The sequence below is a fragment of the Bombina bombina genome, chromosome 12, assembly GCF_027579735.1.
Source record: "Bombina bombina isolate aBomBom1 chromosome 12, aBomBom1.pri, whole genome shotgun sequence".
In the NCBI taxonomy this organism is placed as follows: Eukaryota; Metazoa; Chordata; class Amphibia; order Anura; family Bombinatoridae; genus Bombina; species Bombina bombina.
In genome coordinates this window covers 99226593-99253686 of record NC_069510.1, presented here as the reverse complement: position 1 = coordinate 99253686, position 27094 = coordinate 99226593, and the positions used below count along the sequence as shown (strand labels likewise).

The 27094-nt window shown below is 38.1% G+C and overlaps 1 protein-coding gene across 1 annotated transcript in view; it reads right to left on the bottom strand.

The window, feature by feature from the left end:
- The window catches only part of IDH3G (isocitrate dehydrogenase (NAD(+)) 3 non-catalytic subunit gamma), a 45558-nt gene that overhangs the window by 14617 nt on the left and 3847 nt on the right, over positions 1–27094 (bottom strand). The window contains exons 2-10 of the mRNA XM_053695642.1: positions 16062–16103; positions 7597–7694; positions 7408–7523; positions 7261–7321; positions 5558–5690; positions 5333–5466; positions 5162–5264; positions 4931–5077; positions 1042–1136 (exon numbers count right to left, since the gene is read on the bottom strand). Of these exons, the coding sequence (XP_053551617.1) occupies positions 1042–1136; positions 4931–5077; positions 5162–5264; positions 5333–5466; positions 5558–5690; positions 7261–7321; positions 7408–7523; positions 7597–7694; positions 16062–16103 (929 nt within the window). The remainder of the gene's footprint in view (positions 1–1041; positions 1137–4930; positions 5078–5161; positions 5265–5332; positions 5467–5557; positions 5691–7260; positions 7322–7407; positions 7524–7596; positions 7695–16061; positions 16104–27094) is intronic.

The window sequence follows — 27094 nt, the reverse complement described above, 5'->3', positions numbered from 1 at the left end:
ACAGTTTGTAATTTTAACTGCACCAACTGTAACTTTTATACTATAACAGTGTAAAGCCTCAGGAAACTGTTTCTAGGCAAAAATAAAGCCAGCCATGTGGAAAAAAAACTAGGCCCCAATAAGTTTTATCACCAAAGCATATATAAAAACAATTAAACATGCCAGCAAACGTTTTATATTGCACATTAATCAGAGTATATACCTCTGATAGCAAGCCTGATACTAGTCGCTATTAAATCACTGTATTTAGGCTTTAACTTATATTAATCCGGTATCAGCAGCATTTCCTAGCAAATTCCATCCCTTGAAAAACTTAACTGCACATACCTTATTGCAGGATACCCTGCACGCCATTCTCCCTCTGAAGTTACCTCACTCCTCAGACATATGTGAGAATAGCAGTGGATCTTAGTTACTTCTGCTAAGATCATACAAAAACGCAGGCAGATTCTTCTTCTAAATGCTGCCTGAGATAGAATAGCACAACTCCGGTACTATTTAAAAACAATAAACTTTTGATTGAAGAAAAAACTAACTATATTTTACCACTTTCCTCTTACTACCTCCAGCTATGTTGAGAGCTTGCAAGAGAAAGACTGGGTATGGCAGTTAGGGGAGGAGCTATATAGCAGCTCTGCTGTGGGTGATCCTCTTGCAACTTCCTGTTGGGAAGGAGAATATCCCACAAGTAATGGATGATATGTGGACTGGATACACCTAACAAGAGAAAAAGTGACATTAAACACTAAATACATTTTATAAACATTTTGAAGTAATTACTCCCCTCTATCTAGTCTTTCACTACATTCTAGTGCCGACCTGTTTGCACATGTGCAGCAATTCTTCTTCAGATTACTGCAGTGTAACCTAGGCTATAAAATGGCAGCACCCACAATCAGAGGGACATGCATGAAATGTACTTAATGTTTAACGTCCCTTTGGGTGACAGACTATGTTTCTAACATTCATAGATGTTTAAGATAGTCACAGATGGGTAACAGGGAAATGATGCAATACACAATAATATAATAAGATTCGTACTTGAGATGATCTAACATCATGCAGCTGGCCAGTACCATGGCAGTGGGGTTTGCAATGTTCTTGTTGGCAATGCTTTTCCCGGTGTTTCTGGTAGCCTGTGAAGAGAGAGAAGAACGCAGAGTTAGCACCTGGAGGATTACCACTGTGGTACACAAACGCCGCAACGTCAACATGCACATTACGGAAAGCGTAACCCAACCCAATGTTATCAGGTACTGACCATGCACACCTGTAACCGTCTTGTGCAACGGCCTCCCACAGTGACACACATTAAAGGGACTTAATAATTGGGGAGAAAAGATTAGTTTTTTTCAATAATTTTATTATTGCACTAGTATTAACTATGTTTTCAAGCTAACAGGTGATTAAGCTTATGTATCTGGCAAACAGCAGAGTTCGTTCTGAGAGTACACGGCCAGTGACTGGCGAGTACTAGTGTATGCTGCTTACCAACCATGCTCTGCTCAGTAATGCACTGTAGGGGTTAAACGATGACAGTACCAATTCTGTTCCAACTTTTTCATGATTATTATACAAATGGGGTTTTACCTCCCCAACATTTTAAATTAGTCAATATAATTGTAATCCCAAAACCAAATAAAGACGCCGCTTTACCACAATCTTAAAGACCTATTTCACTAATAAATGTGTATTATAAAATTCTAATGATAATTCTATCAAATGTATTAAAATCAATAATACTGGATTTACTTTCACCGGACCAAAGAGGTTTTGTTTACGGTAGAACTTCAGTTACAAATTTAAGGAAAATCTTATACACCATAGAAAGATGATGATGATAGAGGAGAGGAGCACGATATTCTGCCGGAGGCCTTCTTGTTAGCTCTTGATGCAATGAAGGCCTTCAACAGAGTTGAGTGGCCCCATCTCTTTACCTCACTAGAGAATTTTAGTTTCAAGGGAGTCTTTTTGAAATTTATAAAAAAAAAAAATCTATACATTTTCTACATCATTTGTACAAATTAATGGACAATTTGCAGAGCCAATACAGTTACAACGTGGTACTCGACAGGGATATCCCCTATACCCTTTGTTATTCAATCTTGCTCTGGAACCTTTTTTAGCCACTTTAAATCAAGTTAATCCTGGAATAGACATTGGGAAATGTTATCTGAAATTGGTAGCATATGCAGATTATTATTATTTATTTCTAATCCAAAATTACACCTAGATAATATTTTAAATGCTATAAATGCTACAGCTAGTTATCTGACTATAAGATTAACTTGACAAAATCACAAATGCTTTGGCTATTAAAATCCTCTAAAGATCTTGTTCTTCCCTTTCAGGATTTATCCATACCTATGGAATATCTAGGCAGTAAGATTGATCAAAAAATTTAAAAAATATTTATAAATTAAATGTGAAATCAGCGATTACAAAAATGAAGGAAAGATTAAAAACTTGGGTGAACTTGTCACTATCTCTACATGGTAAGATCACCTTATAAAAATGATTATATTCCCAGGCATATTATATACCTTACTTTAAAATCCATTAAAGATCAACAGACTGGACTTATTCCAAATTGTAAGAGCCTTAAGATCTTTTTTTATGGAAGAATAAGAAAGCCAGAATTAGTTTAATTTTTTTTTATATTTGCCATAAATAAATGGGGGAATGGCTTTACCAAATTTGGAATATTACAACATAGCCACACTTATGAAATATAGCCTAGATTGGGCTACTACGAAAAAAAACAACACATTTGAACTAGATCAGGAGAGGATCGGGAATTTTGCTTTGAGCTATATGCTACATAGCAAACCTAAAGATTTACCACAAATATTAAAACCTAGCTTCATCTTTCATGACATTCTTTATGCTTGGTATAGAGGAAATAATTACACGTATTCTGGCTATTTACCACTTTAGTAGGATATCAATATACTTTTAATATATGGAGTAATAAAGGATGGAAATATATTTATCAATTTTTGGAGAGTAGATCTAGAAAAATCAAATCATTTGAAGAGATTGCTTCAATTTATGATATTCCCCTCTCTCAAGAGTTTCATTATTATTAACCAACTCACTATATTAAATCTATTATTAGAATACATCCTGATTTATGGATAACTTCTTTTCAGGAGTTTTGTAAACTTGCCAATAAAAGAAAAATTAAGATATCGGATTTATATAATGTAATATCACAAATTAATTGATAGGGAATTAGATACATTTATTGATAAATGAAAGAGGAATTTAAAGATAGAAATATCTAAACAAATAATCAGTGCTAGCTTGAAGTTAGAAGAGAGGAATACTATATCCGCTGACCGAAGAGAATCTCAATTTAGAAATACAAATCATGATTATATATTACCTAGACAGGTTTGTAATGGAGAGTGGATGTTAAATTGCTGCCCCATTGTTCGTTATTTAACCCCCATTTTATACATTATATTTGGACTTATCCAAAAATTTTATCAATTTTGGTCTAAAGTCTCATACTTTTTATCAAAAACTCTTGACATTAAAGGGCCATAATACCCAAATGTTTAAACACTTGAAAGTGATGCAGCATAGCTGTAAAAAGCTGACTAGAAAATATCACCTGAACATCTCTATGTAAAAAAGAAAGATATTTTACCTCAAAAGTTCCTCAGTAGCCACCTCCCATTGTAAAGGATTTCTAAGCAGCATTTTAGTATGTCTGTCCTGGGACATCTGAAGGGATGAGCATCGTGCACTCTCATCTTATTTCACCAATCAGGTAAAGGAAGTTTACAATGAAATCTCATGAGAGTCAAGTCAAATCTCATGAGATCACAGTAAAAGTTCATGACCTCAGCACTGCTGATGCTGATTGGCTGCTGTTCATTTCTTCATTTTTTTTTAATTTTTTTACCTGCAGCTGGGAGCAGTTGAGTATAACTTTTTACACAGAACTTACTCTGCTGAGCTGAGGAAATTGTGAGGTAAAATATCTTCCTTTTTTACATAGAGATGCTCAGGTGATATTATCCTGTCAGCTTTTTATAGTTATACTGCATCAGTTTCAAGTGATTTAGCATATGAGTATTATGTCCCTTTAAGCTTGATCTAAACATTTTGAATAACGTTTTTTTAGATAAATTAGATTATGGAAGAAACACAAATAAATTAATTATTACAACAATAATACTAGCTAGAAAGAATATTTTCAAGTTATGGAGTAATAGATAGATAACTACTTGATACTTACACCAACTTTTTGATCTACTGGGTTTTTTTTTTTTAATTAATTTTTTGTTTTCTTTTTCTCTCTCTCTTTCTTTTAATAGTATAATGTTATTAATAAAATATTTATAGATGATAATTTTGTATTTGGCATACATTGCATAATATCAGATTTGTAATGTATTTTTGTTTATCTTTTCGTTTAATAAAATGAAAAAAAAAAAAAAAAAAAAAACAACAACAACGACTTACAAAGGAACATTGGTGCAGCAATAAAATGCTGTAATAAGTTTGCAATGGAACATAGAATGTCTGTTTAAACTGCCTTTAGGTAAAGTAACCTAAACACTGAGAAATTATTATTTAACACATCCACATGGATAAGGGAATATAATCAGCCATTTTGAAACGGAGGAAAATTTGCTGACACTTTTGGTTTTACAGTTCTAGCAGCAAAATGAACCCTTTGAAGCATGAGATTTTGTTCTCAATGTTAAGTATTCACAACCTTTTGTATTTTACAATTGTAAAAATAATGTCTGTAAACTGCACAGTCTCGTCATTAATGCAGCCTCAAAAGATGCTGAGTATCTAAAACAAGTTGCATAATGTAGGCATACGAGAACCACATAGAGCACCATCCTTGGCGCATTGCGCCTTCCTGCTCAAGCCAAAGAGTTAACCACACAGGGTCATAACATCTTACTGTTTCAAAAACTGCGTAGACGTTGCCGTAGTTTGCTCCCGGCACAAGACCTGGTCCCCCAACGAGTCCGGCGCAGACGTTGTTCACAATGTTTCCGTAAAGATTAGGCATCACCATGACGTCAAACTGCTGAGGGTAGGACACAAGCTGAAAACAGCAGGAGCTTTGTTAGACACAAGATAAGGGTCACACAATCAATACTATACATCCCTACAGCAGAGTGGGCTATACCTGCATTGTCGTGTTATCAACGATCATGCTCTCAAATGTGATGTCCGGGTACCCAGCAGCCACCTCATTACAGCACTGGAGGAAGAGTCCATCTCCCAGCTTCCTACACAGACAGGTAAATAAATGAGATCTCAGCTACTTGTGTGCCCCAGCCACCCTGATGTGACGTACATAATGTTAGCCTTGTGCACGGCTGTGATCTTCTTACGGCCATTCTCCCGGGCCAGCTTAAACGCATACTCTGCAATGCGCAGGGAGTTGATCCGAGTGATTATTTTAAGGCTCTCCACTACCCCAGACACACTCTGAAAGGCAAAGAGAGTGGAGTAAATAATCACTTCACAAAAGGTCCATAAATATCTATTTTAGAAGCCCAAAGCTTTTCAACTTCCTGACCTCATGCTCAAGGCTACTGTATTCCCCCTCCGTGTTCTCTCGCACTATCAAGATGTCAATGTCCTTGTGACGGGTCTGCACTCCAGGCAGGCTCTGACAGTGGATGACGTTGGCATAAAGGTCTAGACTGGTGCTGAAGACAAGGATAGACAGGTTACAATAGGTCTGTAGTGTCAATATACAATAAAAAAAAAAAATGTATAGACTGGATATCAGCACGTGGACAGATAAGAAAAATAGTCTGGCAGAGCCATTACACCCATTAATGTCTAGACTGGTGTTGGGGAGGAATATTGACAGGTTACATTTGACCAGTAGCGCAAATAAGCACAACAATGTCTACAGTGGTTGTCAGGAAAAGGATAGAACGCTTACAATAAAGGTTGCAGTGTCAATGAAAATACACAGAGCTTTAAAGGGATACTGAAGTCAAATTTTGTCTTTCATGATTCAGATACAGCATGCGATTTTAAAGGGACAGTAAAGTCGAAACTAAACTTTCATGATTCAGATAGGGCGTGCAATTTTAAACAACTTTCTAATTTACTTTTATCATCAAATTTGCTTTGTTCCCTTGGTGGTATTTTTGAAAAGCTAAACCTAGCTAGGCTCAAACTGATTTCTAAACCGTTGAAAACCGTCTCTTAGCTCAGAGCATTTTGAAAGTTTTTCACAGTTAGACAGTGCTAGTCCACATGTGTCATATAGATACATTGTGCTCACTCCCATGAAGTTATTTAGGAGTCTTCACTGCATGTCTGTCAAAGGCACTTAGATAAGGAGGCTGTCTGCTAAGGCTTAGATACAAGGTAATCACAGAGGTAAAAAGTATATTAATATAACTGTGTTGGTTATGCAAAAATGGGGAATGGGTAATAAAGGGATTATCTATCTTTTTAAATAAGAAAAATGTTGGTGTAGACTGTCCCTTTAAGCAACTTTCTAATTTTCTCCTATTATCAATTTTTCTTCGTTCTCTTGGTATCTTTATTTGAAAAAGCAGGCATGTAAGCTTACTAGCCAACCCATTTTCGGTTCAGCACCCTGGATAGCGCTTGCTGATGGGTACATTTAGCCACCAATCAGCAAGTGCTACCCAGGTTCTCAACCAATAATTGTCCGGCTCGTAAACTTACATTCCTGCTTTTACAAAAAAAAAAAAAAAAAAAAAAAAGATACCAAGAGAACGAAGAAAAATTGATAGTAGGAGTATATTAGAAAGATGCTTAAAATTGCATGCTCAATCTGAATAATGAAAGAAAATATTTGGGCTCAATATCGCTTTAATAGGATCACTGAATAGGCAAATAGTAAACATAGTAAAAAAAAGTGTAGCAGAACATAGAGTAAAGGAAGGAATGGGGCTGTGAAATGGGGGACAGGAAGGGGAATATACAGTTTGAGAAATAAAGAGAGATAATGAGAGCGGAAAGGACAATGGGGATATGAGACAAAGACTATAATGTAAAAATAAATGGAACAATGGAAATTTAGAGCTTTGGCCTTGTTGGGAAATCAAGCACGAGCGCTCACACTTATCTGTATGTTGCTCCATGACAAGAAAAGGGACGGGCAATAGGGCGGGTTTGTTTGCGCCTCTACGAAACACATGTGAGTCTGCAACTAAGCAATGTGTAGGCACAATCATTGCCACAAACGTGCTATTTTGCATATTTATAATGGGCAACAGAAAACGCACTCACCGGAGCATGTTATTACGTGAAATGTGCGACGGGGGCATGTTATGGTTGGTCTCAATGTTACCTAGAAAGCACAACGAAGAAAAGAGAGTTATACACAGATTGCACTGGGGAGGCAGAAGCATCCGACGGGAGAGGGAACTGGTAAACCTTTTAGCGCCACCCTGTTCCTACGGATAGCGGTAATGGCGTTCTGAATATCATCTTCACCCACAGAGCTAGAGTTCACATGTACAACCTCAAAGTCCACAGGTACACAGGCATGTCTGCAAAAGTGAGAGCACAATGTCAGTCTGTGGTCAGCTACTGAGGGGCGAGACTGGTTCTCCCCCAACCTACCTGAAAATCTCCTTCACGTGAAGCATTAACTCGGGACCGATCCCATCTCCAGGGATCATGGCCACTGTGTGTCTTCCCCCATACTTGGCAGGAGGAGGCTGAAAACAAATACACATTGTCACCTCATGTACAAATGCTTGTCCAAGGCCACTCAAGCCTGCCTCAGTCACTAGTGTCCCCCAGCTGACCAGAGAGCCATCCTTACACCAGATAGGTCATCTCACATGCATGATTTCAAAACTGAGATTACAATACAGGGTAGCAAAGAGAGGGACAGATTACCAGGCGCGGTGTGTCAAATAAAATAAAAGAAATAAAGTACGATGTGGTTAGCCTAGAACCCTGGTTTTCAAACCTGCCCTCAGACCTCCCTAACAGCCCAGATTTTGAGGATCTGAACTAGAGCACAGGTGAAATAATCAGCCGATTTGTAAACATGGTTATAGTTTACCTGCTTTCACCCAAAGTAATCCTGAAAATCTGGCCTCTCGAGGAGGCCTGAGAACAGGTTTGAAAACCAGTGGCCTAGAACAATCTGAGAAATAAATATCCAAGCAAAGAACAGGCTGGCAATGTGTGCCTGTTTCTGTGCTCTGTACAATATAGATTACTTTATCCTATGTATAAATATGACAAGGAAGGACATTAAAACAGTGTGTATCCCGGTATTGGCCCAGATAGACTGATGTCATAACCTATACAGTTAGTGTATGCTGTAAATAGATATTTCCTTCTGTAAAGCACAAAAAAACACGCCACTTGCAGTCATCTTAAAACAGACAAAGCAGCCCTACTGCAAGGGTGGGTAAATGTAGGTACAAGACATGCAGTCGTGCTGCTTTCTGCTAGCACCCAAGGTCTGTGAATTATTTTTTTGACAAATGATCTCACAAAAGGTTAACCAGTCCTAGGCTGGGGGTTGCTGCCCGTCTTCTGAGCACCATTGAGATAAACTAATGAATAGCCGTGCCAACCTAAATCAGATTAGGGAATATTCTAGATGGCACTGGGTAATATAATTTAAGGTCAGGCAAGTGAATCAGTCACTAGCCTGGTGCTACCACCTTTCAAAAGTATGCGAACAAAAAAGAAAAAAGATAAAAAGGAGGAAATAATCTTTAGTGCACATCCCCCGTAAAATTAGACCTTAACTTTTATTGGATAAATATCAAATGGGGGTAGTAAATAAACAACCCAAAATGCACTACAAAAACTGCAGGAAAAGAAATAAACAGATTGTCATGGTTTTACCCCCTCGGGTATTTCTGCCCAATAACAGCAACATCTGCATCAGTTAGAGGGTGACATCTGCAGTATCAAGTAAATATTTGTCAACTTCACTTGTTACGGCTAAAGTCCCCCCCTCTGATCCCTGATAACCCTTCTAGATTTAGCTGCAGCCTTTTATACAGATGACCATCATCTAATGCTCTAAACCCACTAATCCATGGGCATTTGTGACACAGGAGTACTGTGGTTTGGTACCTACTTCCCTAACTTTACCGTCAGTGCATAAGTTTCTGACAGATCCACCCCTCCCTTTAACTTCTCTTCACTGAGTGCCTCAAGGCTCAGTTTTAGGCCTCTTTTCATTCAACATATCTTCTCTAGGTTCCTTAATAAGCTCCTGTTGGCTTCAGGATCATCTCTATGCCGATGACACCAAAGTCTAGATCTCCATCCCAATCATATCCTCTTCTTTGCTCACTCATGTCAACAATTGCTTTTCTAGCATCTCACCCTGGATGGCCTCTCACTACCTACAGCACAACATCTCCAAAACTGAGCTTCAATTTCCCCCATTTTAGTCAGGTCGGTCTTTTGCTTCTCTTATTAAAATAACAGTGTACTGTAAAATAGTTTTTACTTTGATTTGTTTCCAATTACTAGTTATATCAGTTGCAGAGTATACAATGTATGAGACCTTGCTCCTTTGTTTACTTTTGTATTTGAAATAGCTGGTTTCGTTCTTTGAAGCCACAACCCATCAAAATGGGTTGAACTTGCAGGGAAATCAGAACCCCTTTTTTTTTAGCACTTTCTGTACACACACATGCTTCTTTATATTATTTCTGTTTGTATACCAAAGCCCAATACTTAGGGCCTGATAATCTAAACGTCGCCAGATCAGACGTGGTTTTTCTCACCGACCTTTACAGGGGCTGCCCTGGTAGAATTATCGCAAAAAAAAAAAAAAAGGGGGCAGGCCTTGCCAGTGCCGAGATGTCTCCTACTGAAAATAATTGAGTTTGCTGGAAAGGGACACTTCGCTCCATAAAGCAAAATCAGCTATTTAAAATGCAGAAGTAAAAGAAGCTATTTGTAAACAATTTAAAACACTACTGCAGGTAAAATGGACCATAGGAAACAAATCAAAGGGGAGAAAAATTGAGGGTATACGGTTCCTTTAAGGGTACTTTCTAACTTCTGATGTTCTCACCTTAAAAATAAATACACAATTTCTCACTTTCTTTCACGGGACATCTAAGATTTGAATTAATTCCCTTATTTCCCACCTTGAATACTGCGACTCTATCCTCTCCTGTCCTCCAAGCCACCGTCTATCCCCACAGCAATCCATCATGAACACCTCCGCCAGACTTATCTTCCATACACATCGTTCCACATCTTCTTCACCTCTATGTCAGTAACTAAGCTGGATTTCCTTAGCCTCAAGAAAAAGATGAAAAATCCTGGCCCTAACATACACAGCCCTCACTAACACTTCGCTCTACTATACCACTGCTCTTGTCGCAAATACTCCCCTACCCACCCACTGGGCTCGGCCCAACATGTACTTCTTTACCACATCTCTCAGTACTTCCTCACACTCCCATCTGCAAGACTTTTCCAGAACTGCACCTACTATATGGAACTCTTTACCTCGCTCAGTAAGACTTTCCTCTAGCTTTCAAAAGTTTCAAGCGTTTCTTAAAGGACCATTATAGTCACAAAATGACATGATCTAAATGGTTAGACCATCAACCCCATACTACTATGTGTTTAACTCCCGCAAAGGGGTTAAAGGGACATTAACTATAAAAAATAGTAACTACCCATTATGTTATTGCATTTAAATCCTGTTCCTGCAGCTCTTTTCAAATCAGTTTTCCAGTTTAAGAGCTTAGAAATGCCAGATACTGAAACTCCGCCTCTTCATACTGGGCACCGCCATCTTGGAGCTCAGGTATTCTCACAGCCTGTGACAGAAGCAGTGCCCACTCACAGATCAGTAATATTTAGTAATATTTTTTTCCGCTATCATTTGCTTGGAGTTAGTGTACATTATACATCATGCAAGCTTTACATTTTTACAGTTACACAAAATATATTTTAAAAAGCACTGAGCACTAATATAGAGCAACACAACCACTGCAAAAATATACAGTTCCAGCTTAGTATCATGCTCACTAACCTGAAGCACATTATATAGTTGTCAAAAAGTTGACAACCTTATTGATTTGTAAACGCACACTGCTGTCACAGGCTGAGAGAATACCTCAGCTCCAAGATGGCGGCGCCCAGTACAAAGAGGCGGAGCTTCAGTATCTGGCACCTTTAAAGGGACAGTCTACACCAAAATTGTTCTTATTTGAAAAGATAGATAATTCTTTTATTACCCATTCCCCGTTTTTGCATAACCAACACAGTTATATTAATATACTTTTTACCTCTGATTACCTTGTATCTAAGCCTTTGCAGACAGCCTCCTTATCTAAGTGCCTTTGACAGACATGCAGTGTAGTCAATCAGTGAAGACTCCCAAATAACTTCACGGGAGTGAGCACAATGTTATCTATATGACACATGTGAACTAGCACAGTCCAACTGTGAAAAACTTTCAAAATGCTCTGAGCTAGGAGGCGGTTTTCAACTGTTTAGAAATCAGTTTGAGACTAGCTAGGTTTAACTTTTCAAAAATACCACCAAGGGAACAAAGCAAATTTGATGATAAAAGTAAATTGGAAAGTTGTTTAAAATTGCATGCCCTATCTGAATCATGAAAGTTTAGTTTTGAGTAGACTGTCCCTTTAAGCTATTAAAACAGGAAAACCGATTTGAAAAGAGCTGCAGGAACAGGGTGAAATACAATAACATAGTGAGTTGTTACTATTCTTTTGTACTTGTGCACAGCAGTTTAATGTCCCTTTAAACACACAGTAGAAATATCACTTGGGACTCACAGCTGCGCCTGAGCGGGAAAAGCTGCTGATCCAATCCAATGAGTCATGTGACTAGTTTTTCACTAAAGATCAGCAGTGCTCTTTGAATCCAGAGCCGTATTTTTACTGTGCGTTTAAACCCCTTTGTGGGGTCAAACACACTGCAGTCTTTCGTGGATAGTCTTAAATTGCATGCTCTAACGGATTAAAGCAGGTCATTTTTTGGCTATAATGACCCTTTAAAATAGGGATGCACCAAAATTTTGGCCTCCAAAAATGCAATTTTTGGTTATTTCTGGGTTTTTTGCCCGTTATTTTCGGTAAAATTGTTGTGTAGCATATTTCAAATTTGATGCTTGCCTAGTTTATTTAAGTTTATTACTTGACTTACTGTTTTGTATATAATAATAGTTTTCTAGGACTATACTTTATTTGGATAATTGGTAAAAAAGAAAATGTTAAATCTGATTCTGTTACACAAAAACTAAATAAAGAATAATACAGTATATTTATATTTAATATTGTTTTAAGTAGGGATTCACTGAAATTTCGGTCGCAGAAACATTTTGGCCAAAAATGGCACAATTTTTTTAGTTTTTTGGGGTTTTTTACCTGTTTTTTTTCTTGGTAAAATTATTGTGTAGCATATTATTGTTTTAAGATATTTTTGGTCCAATTTTAATGTGTTATTTTCAATAAAAGTGTGGTTATTTTATTTTATTGGCAAACTGCAAGCCAATAAAACAAAATAACCACACTTTTATTGAAAGTAACATTAAAATTGGACAAAAAATATCTTAAAAGAATAAGATTAGATTTATTCATTAAATAGTCTAATAATGCCAAAAAAAATTTTTTTAAATAATTTGAAAAAACAAACAAAAAACCCCCCAAAATTTTCGGTTTCAATTTTCGGCCAAGTGCATACTGAATTTCTGGTTTCGGTCTAGAATTTCCATTTAGGGGCATCACTACTTTAAAAACATCAATGTAAATATGCACACATCTACTGTAAAGTGTCTCTCTGGTTTCCAGGTCTTCCTCCTCTACTCTCCTGTGTACCAACTAGATTGTAAGCTCACAGGTCCATCTATCCTGTCGACAATATCATGTAAAGCAGGGGTCAGCAACTTTAGCACCCCAGATATTTTGGAACTACATTTCCCATGATTCTCAGCCAGCCTAAAAAGTGTGAGCATTATGGGCAATGTAGTTTAAAAACATCTGGGGTGCCAAGGTTGCTAACCCCTGATATAAAGAGAGCTTAGAGCTAGCAGTGACAGACGGGAAGGGCCCTCTATCCTTTATTATTACAATAAGGACATTTGCATGAATCATAAACTATAATACAAGACCAAAATCGGGTGTGGTTTTATGTGCAATACTAGTGGGTCACATGAGGTCAGGGGGTTGGCACACACGGAAAGCAGGCACACCGCACCAGACACAGAGGGCAACAAACAAATACTTTAGCAGAGGCGGCTGACAAGGTGACTTGCCAGGACTGATGGAACTCTGATTGGACCACAGCCGTACATGCAGATTTTATGGCAAGATTAGCATTAGTCCAGATTACAGGGAAGTGATGTCAATTATATTCCATGACACAATTGTATATCATTATTATAGATGAACTGGAGTTGTGTATGGAAAACTACAAATCAGGTACCTAGAGAGATGGATCGGTACAGCAACTTAGTGAGAGCCTTAACTTTAGCAGGTAAATGTTATACTGAGCAATGTCTATAAGGGAAACAGAATCATAACTTGTTTACGTCTCATCATGATACAAGCTGGTGGGTCTCACAAGATATGAGATCTTATCTCATGCTGGAATTATTTTTATGGTGTAAAGAAAAATTCCAACGTTTACTAGATGTGCTTAAAGGGACATGAAACCCAAGCATTGTTTTTCTTGATTCCTATAGATCAGACATCAGGTTTTGGAACTACATTTCCCATGATGCTCAGCCAGCTGATATGCTGGCTGAGCATCATAGGAAATGGACTTCTAAAACCTCTGGAGGGCCAAGTTTGATGATGTCTGATATACAGCATACAATTTTAAGCAACATTCCAATTTTTTTCTATTATCTAATTTGATTCATTCTCTTGGTGTCCTTTGTTGAAAAGAAAAAACCCCAGCAATGCACTACTGGGAGCTAGATAAAGGAACACTCAAGTCAAAATTAAACTTTCATTCAGATAGAGCATACAATTTTAAACAACTTTGCAATTTACTTCCGTTAACAAAATCAGCACAGTCTTTTTATATTTACACTTTTTGAGTCACCAGCTCCTACTGAGCATGTGCAAGACTTCACAGAATATACGTATACGCATTTGTGATTGGCTGATGGCTGACACATGATACAGGAGGAGTGGAAAAAGACATAACTTTGAAATTTGTCAGAAACAAATCTACTACTCATTTGAAGTTCAGACTAAGGGATAGATTTTTGAAATGTCGGACGGACAAGATTCACTTTGGCGAACATGTCCGCCCGACATCGCTAAATGTGGCTTGTGCAATGCCGCCCCTGCATATTTGCGGCCAATCAGCCGCTACCATGGGGTGTTAATCATCCCGATCGTGTCCGATCGGGATGATTGCTGTCCGCCAGCTCAGAGATGGCGGATGAGTTAAGGAGTAGCGGTCTCATGACTGCTGCTTCTTAACTTTTGTTTCCGGTGAGCCTAGAGGCTTGTGCGGAAACAGCTGCATCCGCAGCATAATAAATCTACCCCTAAGTGCTATTGCATTGTCTTATCATGCATTTGTTGATTATGTAAATCTAATGTATTTAATGGTCCTTTAACATGAGGCATATATAAATACAACCACCAATCAGAAGTTTCTGAGCCTACCTAGGTATCATTTTCAACAAGGGATACAACAAAACAAATTAGATAATAGAAGTAAATTTGAAACTTGTTTGGAATCCCATGCTCTATTGGAATCAAGAAAGATAAATATTGGGTTTCATGGCCCTTTAACCTGTGGGGCCATTGTGTTAATAAACCAACATCCACTGATTTTACAAACCCACCTCTTTAGGTTGGAAACCACAGTTCAAAACTGATACATTGCCCTCAAGGAAAATCTAAAAAATGTGAGAACTGTAGGAAAATGGTTAATATGCTCTAAATAACTCTAAAGATGACGTTTTTAAAAGAACGAGGTAGTTAAGTCTTTCACTACAGCGTTATTTTGATCCATCTGTAAGTGTACTATTAGGTATGCAAGCTACACTCATACACACACAAATAGATACTTACGATAAACTGATGCTGTTCAGATAGAAAAAACAAAAACAACAAAAGATAAGTCAGAGGCTGATTACAATAGGACTGGTTGCAAGAAGTATACCAAGACCGATAACTTATGCAGAACAGTTGGCCAACCTCCTAACAAACAGACAAAAGAAACGCAATGCAAGTTGCCAGAACTGATGCTGTAACGCGCCTCTGCTCCTATTGGAAGCAGAACTAGGACATCTGGGAGTTTATGTACAAAATGTCACTTTTGGTTAAAGGGATAGTCTAGTCAAAATTAAAAACTTTCATGATTCAGATAGAAAGTTGCTTAAAATGGCATGCTCTATTTTACTCCTATTAGCAATTTTTCTTTGTTGTCTTGGTATCTTTATTTGAAAAAGCAAGAATGTAAGCTTAGGAGCCGGACCGTTTTTGGTTCAGCACCTGGGTAGCGCTTGTTGATTGGGGTCTAAATGTAGCCACCAATCAGCAAGCGCTACCCAAGTGCTAAATCAAAAATGGGCTGACTCCTAAGCTTACATTCAAATAAAGATACCAAGAGAACGAAAAAAATAATAGGAGTAAATTAGAACGTTGATTAAAATTGCATTCTCTATCTGAATCATGAAAGTTACATTTTGACTAGACTATTCCTTTAAGGCATAAAAGCAACAAGCACCAGAATAGTGCTAAATGTTTTAATAGACAAAACGATATGGAGGCTACGCCAAAATACTAGCTACATATCTACAAAAAAAATCCCTTTCTGTTTCTGGAATATTTTTTGTTATAACACGATGAACACGTCCTTAGGCATCTTTATAGAGTGTCAGAATTGATCATAATCTCTGATTTATTTATTTTTTTCCTCGCAAATGCTGAAACCAGATTGCGTAACAGACAAGTGACATCCAGCATATAAACGGCTAAAATGCTGGCTTTGTATGATAAATGCACCCAGAGTTTTATGGCTTCACTGACGTGTACTAATAGGCTACAGCAACTTGGGAGTTAGAGGTATACAAGTGCATATGTAAAACTTACCGATGCATAGTCCCTGTGCTGGGTCCATACAGCAGAAAAGGCCTAAGGACAAGATACATAACAATGAGATCCAACAAAAAAAATTACCTATAAAACATTTTTGAGTGGAAAACATGACTGGAAAAATATCATTATAGTTTACCAGTCAGCAAAACACGTTGCTAGTTGAAACGTAAATGCATATTTAAGAACAAGAACTACATTTAGAAGTATATATTGAAAGTTACATTATAAATGTATTTTGTCACAAACTATTTTTTGTCTGCTAAATAAGGCTGAGGTTGGCATATCATAGCACATGGGTGGTTATATAGTGTACTAGCCTAATGCTCCATGTATGTAATGACCACATTCAAGTTAGGGGCTATGGTTGGCATAGCAAGGCACATGCTAGTTATACAATAGTCTATTTCCCTTATATAAAATAGGCACACTAAGGTTAGGGGCTGTGTTGGTATGGCAGGGCACAGCACTGGTTAACTACTTAGCCTAAAGCCGCTGTATATAATGAGCACACTCAGATTATAGGCTGTAATTGGCACAGGGCTGGTTTAATATATACACTATGCCTAATGGCCCTATATACAGGTGGCCCTCGGTTTACGCCGGTTCATTTTGCGCCGTTTCAGAATAACAACCTTTTTTTTCAGTCATGTGCAGTAATTAAAATAGCCAGTAGGTAGAGCTGTCCGCTTGTTTTGCAGCATAGTTATGCAACTTAACAGCCTGAAATTGATCTATCTACACAGAACAGACATTAGCTATCGAGCAGCCACTTCCCTATTATCTTCCTGTCCAGCTGCTTGAGGTGAAGGTGCCTAACTGCTTATTAATCACTGCAGACTGAAATGCATAGAATAGGTGCAGACCCAATATTATCTAACATGCTAACAATGCAGAGAACTGACTGCAGAAAAATGCAAGTAAGAAAACGTTTTTGTTCATTAAACGTATTTTAATGGTATCTCACAGCGCTCATAATATCCCAAATAAACTTTATGATAATGGGGTGCCTAGTTGCCCCTGAAAGTGATGTATATGGTGGTTGGATATCAAAAAGCGCCTGACTGGAGGCTATGGGAAATGGGCCTGACTTTCTAATGCGAACAATTTTATAATAGTAAAATGTTAAATAAATTTGTCAGTTGTACAAATTTATTGGTGATATAAAATCAAATAATATAATTAAAAAACATGGATCCATATAAAATACATACAATTACAGTAAATAACATTCAATAATCGGAATAAAAACACAATGTGCTGACATAAATTTCTAATAAAATCACAGGTATAAATTTGTAATGTCACCAACCGGTTAAGGTGATTGAGTTGTTTAAAAGAGTCTCTAGTCCCTTATTTGGTGTGTCCTCTTCGGTGAAAAAGTGAAAAAATAATTGTTGAAAAAATAAAAAAGTGAATGAAAAAATATATCTAGATATATAAAAAATATTAAAAAATTGTGTAAAATCCAAATTGAAAATCAAAAATCAAATTTCTCTGTGTCTTAAAACCAAAAAGGTGTTTTTAGTGATTGTGAAATACCCAAAAATTGTGAAAAATATTATTTCTCCAACATTGGTGTGTCCGGTCCACGACGTCATCCTTACTTGTGGGAATATCTCTTCCCCAACAGGAAATGGCAAAGAGTCCCAGCAAAGCTGGCCATATAGTCCCTCCTAGGCTCCACCCACCCCAGTCATTCTCTTTGCCGTTGCACAGGCAACATCTCCACGGAGATGGTTAAGAGTTTTTTGGTGTTTAAATGTAGTTTTTTATTCTTCTATCAAGTGTTTGTTATTTTAAAATAGTGCTGGTATGTACTATTTACTCTGAAACAGAAAAGGATGAAGATTTCTGTTTGTGAGAGGAAGATGATTTTAGCAGACAGTAACTAAAATCGATTGCTGTTTCCAGTTCACATAGGACTGTTGAGATGAAGTAACTTCAGTTGGGGGAAACAGTTAGCAGACTTTTCTGCTTAAGGTATGACTAGCCATATTTCTAACAAGACCATGTAATGCTGGAAGGCTGTCATTTCCCCTCATGGGGACCGGTAAGCCATTTTCTTAGTCAAGCAAACAGAATAAAGGTCTTAATATGGGCTATAAAACTGGTAGACACTTTTATGGGCTAAATCGATTGCTTTATTTGGGCATTTTAGACATGTTTATGCTGATAATTCACATTTATAAACTTGGGGAACGTTTTTTAAAGGCAGGCACTATGTTAGACACCTTTTCCAGTCAGGGAGGGCCTTCCCAGTTGTAGGCTGAGCCTCATTTTCGCGCCATTACTGCGCAGTTGTTTTTTGAGAGCAAGACATGCAGATGCATGTGTGAGGATCTGAAAGTAGCTGGAAAAGTTTCTAGAAGGCGTCACTTGGTATCGTATTCCCCTCTGGGCTTGGTTAGGTCACAGCAAAGGCTATAGCTGGGACTGTATAGGGGTTAAATTTGTAAACGGCTCCGGTTCCGTTATTTTAAGGGTTAAAGCTCTGAAAATTGGTGTGCAATACTCTTAATGCTTTAATTTTTGAACAATTCCTTCATACTTTTTCACATATTCAGTAATAAAGTGTTTTCTGTTTAAAATTTAAAGAGACAGTAACGATTTTGTTTTAAAACGTTTTTTGTGCTTTATTGACAAGTTTAAGCCTGTTTAACATGTCTGTGCCTTCGGATAAGCTATGTTCCATATGTATGAAAGCCAATGTGTCTCCCCATTTAAATTTGTGTGATAATTGTGCCATAGCGTCCAAACAAAGTAAGGACAGTACTGCCACAGATAATGAAATTGCCCAAGATGATTCCTCAGATGAGGGGAGTAAACATGATACTACATCATCTCCTACTGTGTCTACACCAGTTTTGCCCACGCAGGAGGCCCCTAGTACATCTAGCGCGCCAATGCTTATTACCATGCAACAATTGACGGCTGTAATGGATAACTCCATAGCAAATATTTTATCCAAAATGCCTACATATCAGAGAAAGCGCGATTGTTCTGTTTTAAACACTGAAGAGCAGGAGGGCGCTGATGATAAGTGTTCTGTCATACCCTCACACCAATCTGAAGTGGCCATGAGGGAGGTTTTGTCAGATGGGGAAATTTCAGATTCAGGAAAAATTTCTCAACAAGCAGAACCTGATGTTGTGACATTTAAATTTAAATTAGAACATCTCCGCGCACTGATTAAGGAGGTGTTATCTACTCTGGATGATTGTGACAACTTGGTCATTCCAGAGAAATTATGCAAGATGGACAAGTTCCTAGAGGTTCTGGTGCACCCCAACGCTTTTCCTATACCCAAGCGGGTGGCGGACATAGTGAATAAGGAGTGGGAAAAGTCTGGCATACCTTTTGTCCCCCCACCCCCTATATTTAAGAAATTTTTTCCTATGGTCGATCCCAGAAAGGACTTATGGCAGACAGTCCCTAAGGTCGAGGGGGCAGTTTCTACTCTAAACAAACGCACTACTATTCCTATCGAGGATAGTTGTGCTTTCAAAGATCCTATGGATAAAAAATTGGAGGGTTTGCTTAAGAAGATTTTTGTACAGCAAGGTTACCTTCTACAACCCATTTCGTGCATTGTCCGTCACTACAGCAGCGTGGTTCTGGTTCGAGGAACTAGAAAAGTCGCTCAGTAGAGAGACTCCATATGAGGAGGTTATGGACAGAGTTCACGCACTTAAGTTGGCTAACTCTTATTTTAGATGCCGCTTTGCAATTAACTAGATTAGCGGCGAAAAATTCAGGGTTTGCAATCGTGGCGCGCAGAGCGCTTTGGCTAAAGTCTTGGTCAGCGGATGTGTCATCCAAGACAAAATTGCTTAACATCCCTTTCAAAGGTAAAACTCTATTTGGACCAGAATTGAAAGAGATTATCTCAGACATCACTGGGGGAAAGGGCCACGCCCTTCCCCAAGATAGGCCTTTCAAGGCCAAGAATAAGTCTAATTTTCGTTCCTTTCGCAATTTCAGGAACGGACCGGCCTCTAATTCTGCATCCTCTAAGCAAGAGGGTAATGCCTCACAACCCAAACCAGCCTGGAAACCGATGCAAGGCAGGAACAAGGGTAAGCAGGCCAAGAAGCCTGCTGCTGCTAACAAAACAGCATGAAGGAGTAGCCCCCGATCCGGGACCGGATCTAGTAGGGGGCAGACTCTCTCTCTTTGCTCAGGCTTGGGCAAGAGATGTTCAGGATCCCTGGAATTCAGGGAACTACCCCCAAGGGGAAGGTTCCACATGTCTCACTTATCCTTAAACCAAATAAAGAGACAGGCGTTCTTACATTGTGTAGAAGACCTGTTAAAGATGGGAGTGATACACCCAGTTCCAATAAAGGAACAAGGAATGGGATTTTATTCAAATCTGTTCGTAGTTCCCAAAAAAGAGGGAACTTTCAGACCAATTTTGGATTTGAAGATCCTAAACAAATTTCTCAGGGTACCATCGTTCAAGATGGAAACCATTCGAACGATTCTACCCACTATAAAGGAAGGTCAATTTATGACTACCGTGGATCTAAAGGATGCGTACCTACATATTCCTATCCACAAAGAACATCATCAGTTCCTAAGGTTCGCCTTTCTGGACAAACATTACCAGTTTGTGGCCCTCCCATTCGGGTTAGCCACTGCTCCAAGGATTTTCACAAAGGTACTAGGGTCCCTTCTAGCGGTTCTACGACCGAGGGGCATTGCAGTAGTACCTTACTTGGACGACATTCTAATACAAGCGTCGTCCCTGTCAAAAGCAAAGGCTCATACAGACATCGTTCTGGCCTTTCTCAGATCACACGGATGGAAGGTGAACATAGAAAAAAGTTCTCTGTCTCCGTCAACAAAAGTTCCCTTCTTGGGAACAATAATAGATTCCTTAGAAATGAGGATTTTTCTGACAGAGGTCAGAAAGTCAAAACTTCTAAGCACTTGTCAAGTTCTTCATTCTGTTCCACGTCCTTCCATAGCGCAGTGCATGGAAGTAGTAGGGTTGATGGTTGCAGCAATGGAAATAGTTCCTTTTGCACGAATTCATCTAAGACCATTACAACTGTGCATGCTCAAACAGTGGAATGGGGACTATACAGACTTGTCTCCAATGATTCAAGTAGATCAGAAGACCAGAGATTCACTCCGTTGGTGGCTGACCCTGGACCATCTATCCCAGGGAATGAGCTTCCGCAGACCAGAGTGGGTCATTGTCACGACCAACGCCAGTCTAGTGGGCTGGGGCGCGGTCTGGGAATCCCTGAAAGCTCAGGGACTATGGTCTCGGGAAGAGTCTCTTCTCCCGATAAACATTCTGGAACTAAGAGCGATCTTCAATGCTCTCAGGGCTTGGCCTCAGCTAGCAAAGGCAGGATTCATAAGATTCCAATCAGACAACATGACGACCGTTGCGTATATCAATCATCAGGGGGGAACAAGGAGTTCCCTGGCGATGAAAGAAGGGACCAAAATAATTCAATGGGCGGAGGATCACTCCTGCCACCTATCTGCGATCCACATCCCAGGTGTGGAAAACTGGGAAGCGGATTATCTGAGTCATCAGACATTCCATCCGGGGGAGTGGGAGATCTTTGCCCAACTAACTCAATTATGGGGCATTCCAGACATGGATCTGATGGCGTCTCGTCAGAACTTCAAGGTTCCTTGCTACGGGTCCAGATCCAGGGATCCCAAGGCGACTCTAGTAGATTCACTAGTAGCACCTTGGACCTTCAACCTAGCTTATGTATTTCCACCGTTTCCTCTCATTCCCAGGCTGGTAGCCAGGATCAAACAGGAGAGGGCCTCGGTGATCTTGATAGCTCCTGCGTGGCCACGCAGGACTTGGTATGCAGACCTGGTGAATATGTCATCGGTTCCACCATGGAAGCTACCTTTGAGACAGGACCTTCTTGTTCAGGGTCCATTCAAACATCCAAATCTGGTCTCCCTCCAGCTGACGGCTTGGAGATTGAACGCTTGATTCTATCAAAGCGTGGGTTTTCAGATTCTGTGATAGATACTCTGGTTCAGGCAAGAAAACCGGTAACTAGAAAGATTTACCATAAAATATGGAAAAGATATATCTGTTGGTGTGAATCCAAAGGATTCCCATGGAATAAGATAAAAATTCCTAAGATTCTCTCCTTTCTACAAGAAGGTTTGGAGAAAGGATTATCTGCAAGTTCTCTAAAGGGACAGATCTCTGCTTTATCTGTCTTACTACACAAAAGACTGGCAGCTGTGCCAGATGTTCAAGCATTTGTTCAGGCTCTGGTTAGGATCAAGCCTGTTTACAGACCTTTGACTCCTCCCTGGAGTCTAAATCTAGTTCTTTCAGTTCTTCAAGGGGTTCCGTTTGAACCTTTACATTCCATAGATATTAAGTTACTATCTTGGAAAGTTTTGTTTTTGGTTGCTATTTCTTCTGCTAGAAGAGTTTCAGAGTTATCTGCTCTGCAGTGTTCTCCGCCCTATCTGGTGTTCCATGCAGATAAGGTGGTTTTGCGTACTAAGCCTGGTTTTCTTCCAAAGGTTGTTTCTAACAAGAATATTAACCAGGAGATAGTTGTACCTTATGTCCGAATCCAGTTTCAAAGAAGGAACGTTTGTTACACAATTTGGACGTAGTCCGTGCTCTAAAATTCTATTTAGAGGCTACAAAATATTTCAGACAAACAACTTCTTTGTTTGTTGTCTATTCTGGTAAAAGGAGAGGTCAAAAAGCGACTTCTACCTCTCTTTCCTTTTGGCTTAAAAGCATCATCCGATTGGCTTATGAGACTGCCCGACGGCAGCCTCCTGAAAGAATCACAGCTCACTCCACTAGGGCTGTGGCTTCCACATGGGCCTTCAAGAACGAGGCTTCTGTTGACCAGATATGTAAGGCAGCGACTTGGTCTTCACTGCACACTTTTGCCAAATTTTACAAATTTGATACTTTTGCTTCTTCGGAGGCTATTTTTGGGAGAAAGGTTTTGCAAGCCGTGGTGCCTTCCGTTTAGGTAACCTGATTTGCTCCCTCCCTTCATCCGTGTCCTAAAGCTTTGGTATTGGTTCCCACAAGTAAGGATGACGCCGTGGACCGGACACACCAATGTTGGAGAAAACAGAATTTATGCTTACCTGATAAATTACTTTCTCCAACGGTGTGTCCGGCCCACGGCCCGCCCTGGTTTTTTAATCAGGTCTGATTAATTATTTTCTCTAACTACAGTCACCACGGTACCATATGGTTTCTCCTATATTTTCCTCCTGTCCGTCGGTCGAATGACTGGGGTGGGCGGAGCCTAGGAGGGACTATATGGCCAGCTTTGCCATTTCCTGTTGGGGAAGAGATATTCCCACAAGTAAGGATGACGCCGTGGACCGGACACACCGTTGGAGAAAGTAATTTATCAGGTAAGCATAAATTCTGTTATCCAAATATTTATCCAATGAATTGTTCAGTGTTTGATTGTTATGTGTGATATAAAGAGCACTGAGACTGCACTTTATAGACACTTCACTAACTACCATCAGGGAAACAAGAAAGATTTCCACTATATAGGGGTACAAACAGTAACATCCAATTGGAGAGGAGGAAATTATGAGAAGAGTTTACTAACTGCCGAATCCAGATGGATTTTCGATATGGATAGCCTACACCCTAGGGGTTTGAATAACAGAGAAGATCTCTCACACCTACTAAATTTAAAGTAATAACCAGCATATAATCTTGTTTAGGATGACACATAACCAAACAGCATGTATTTTCATACTAGCCCATAGAGTTATTTATCACTAGACACTTTATTACGAATGCGGGTCCAATAGTAGAGAATAAGGCTAAAGGACCAGTCAATACAGTAGATTTGCATAAACAAATGCATTATAACAAGACAATGCAATAGCATTTAGTCTGAACTTCAAATGAGAAGTAGATTTTTGTTAAATAAATTGCAAAGTTATGTCTATTGCCACTCCCCCTGTATCATGTGACAGCCATCAGCCAATCACAAATGCATATACGTATATGCTGTGAATTTCTTGCACATGCTCAGTAGGAGCTGATGACTCAAAAAGTGTAAATTTAAAAATACTGTGCTCATTTTGTTAATGGAAGTAAATTGGAAAGTTGTTTAAAATTGCTGCTCTATCTGAATTGTAAAGTTTAATTTTGACTTGAGTGTCCCTTAAGTAGTAACCTCCTATCACTCTCTATTCTAAAGATAAGAGAATAGGCGTCCTAGAATAAGTAGAATAGGGGAACAAATTTATTTGATATCTATTTGTTATTTAAGCCCAGAATAAGAGAACATATATGGTTTAATCAGTTTAATCAAGTTTTATAAAGACAGAATACAGAAAGGGTAGTAATTCCACTTTATCCGCAGAATTTTAATTTCAATTTGTCTCCTTCAAATAAGTGTATTTTTGTATTTTTATAACTCCATTAATATTTTAACTCACATCTATAATTTACTCTCATTACATTGCAAATCTTTCATATATGGAATTTTATCATAAACAAATGGGATAGTAGATAATAGAAGTTATTTCTTCCTTTGGTATAATTTTTTGCCACCCAGATACTGGAATTATACAAATTAGTGGACCAGAATACCCAGATGCTATTATAACTAATAGAATACATTCAATAATATTTTAAATCCAATTATAGACCTTAGTATGATAAGAGTCGTATTTACTATAGGATCAGAACATTTTAACAAACTAATTTTAGAATTATTTTTTTGGAGTGCTTTTAGTATTGTTTTTAGTGTTTTTAGTAATTTTAGTATTGTTATTCATGACAGAATTGTTAAATTATTAACATAATTTATTTTGGAGTATCATTACTATATACGTTTATTTTATTTTATTTTAGAGTATCATTGCTATATACGCGTATTAGCTCTTTTATTTATCAACTTGGTATAACCAACACCATCCAATTTTATTGTAACCATTATTATGAATCTTAACTCCCATAAATGTCTTAATTGTTATCCAACTGAATAACAAATCATTGCTCTCATAAATGGCATCTGACGAAATAATAATTCTATTAACAAACAGACAAACTCTCAGATTTTAATATACATCCGGAATAAGAAGCTTAGGTATGCTATGTATCATGTGCCATTCATACCGCTAGAAAATAAACACTGTAGGTATTGGCATGGAAACCGGTAATGTTAGTAAACAATGAGTGTACCGGAAGTGACGCAATACGTAATGACGTCACTTCCGCTTTTTACCGCGTGTACACAAACATCCGGTCTATTGATTGCAACAAGCCCAGTGATATAAACCAACGAATCATATGAATTAAACACTTAAGCAATGAAATTTAACATTATAAATAATTTGGATAACATTAAAACATATTGGAAAAGGGGTAAAATGGTAAAAGGAATATATAAAAAAATCACTTCCGGGACACGCTAGGACAGCGTTTTTGGCGCCAAAATTATGATTTTTTGATTGGCACAAAGTACCTTAAATAGCCACCATAGCTCACCCTAAATTATAGTCTTGAGAAAGGCCTAACTAAGAGGCCGAAACACGTTGACATTAATTGGTGAGCAACTTTTTAATATTTCTATTACATTTGTAGCATTATTGCACTATGTTATTTTGTTGTTTGCAGGTTTTATAAGGATTGAGTCTCTGGCACAGACCGAATACCTTACAATTAAAACACTAACAACAAACCACCTACTAAGGAGACTCTCAGAAGGAGGATTTTCATCAATCACTATTTATATCACACATAACAATCAAACACAGAACAATTCATTGGATAAATAATTGGATATATTTTTCACAATTTGGGAATTTCACAATCACTAAAAACACCTTTTTGGTTTTAAGACAGAGAAATTTGATTTTTGATTTTTAATTTTTGATTTTCAATTTTACACAATTTTTTAATATTTTTTAAATATCTAGATATATTTTTCATTCACTTTTATTTTTTCAACAATTATTTTTTCACAGAAGAGGACACACCAAATAAGGGACTAGAGACTCTTTTAAACAACTCAATCACCTTAACCGGTTGGTCACATTACAAATTTATACCTGTGATTTTATTAGAAATTTATGTCAGCACATTGTGTTTTTATTACGATTATTGAATGTTATTTACTGTAAATTGTATGTATTTTATATGGATCCATGTTTTTTAATTATATTATTTGATTTTAAATCACCAATAAATTTGTACAACTGACAAATTTATTTAACATTTTACTATTATTAAATTGTTTGCATTAGAAAGTCAGGCCCATTTCCCATAGCCTCCAGTCAGGCGCTTTTTGATATCCAACCACCATGTTCATTAAACTTACTTTGATGATGATGCAATCTGTTGTGTGATTATTTTATTAGGTGCTGTTAGCAAATGTTTTTGTTCATTAAACTTAGTTTGATGATGATACAATCTATATTATTAGGTTTATAATGCTGTGTAGCATTTAAAGTCTTCATTTCAAAGCTTTAAAAATAATGTATTAGGTGTTACTTATGACAATTTTGAGAGGGACCTGGAACCTAACTCCCTCACTTCCCATTGACTTACATTATAAACTGGGTTTCGATTTACAACCATTCCTCCTGGAACCTAACCCCGGCGTAAACTGAGGGCTACCTGTATAATATATATATATATATATATATATATATATATATATAATGGGCACACTCAAGTTAGGGCTGTGGATGGCATAGCAAAGTAAATGGCAGTTTTTACATTAGTCTAATGCCCCTTATATAATCAGAACACTCAGGTTATCAGGTATAGTTGGCACAGAAGGGCACTTTGCTAGTGTTACACTAGCATAATTCCCATTAGGGAAGGCAGGGCACATAACTGGTTATAAAACTAGTTTAATGCCCCTTTATATAAGAGCCAGCTCGAAATATGGGCTGTTGTGTTGGCACAACAGGGCACGTCTGGTTATACACTAACCAATTGCCCCTGTATATAATGAGCACACTCGGGTAAGAGGCTGTGCTTATCACAGCAGGACACATGGTTCATTATGCAC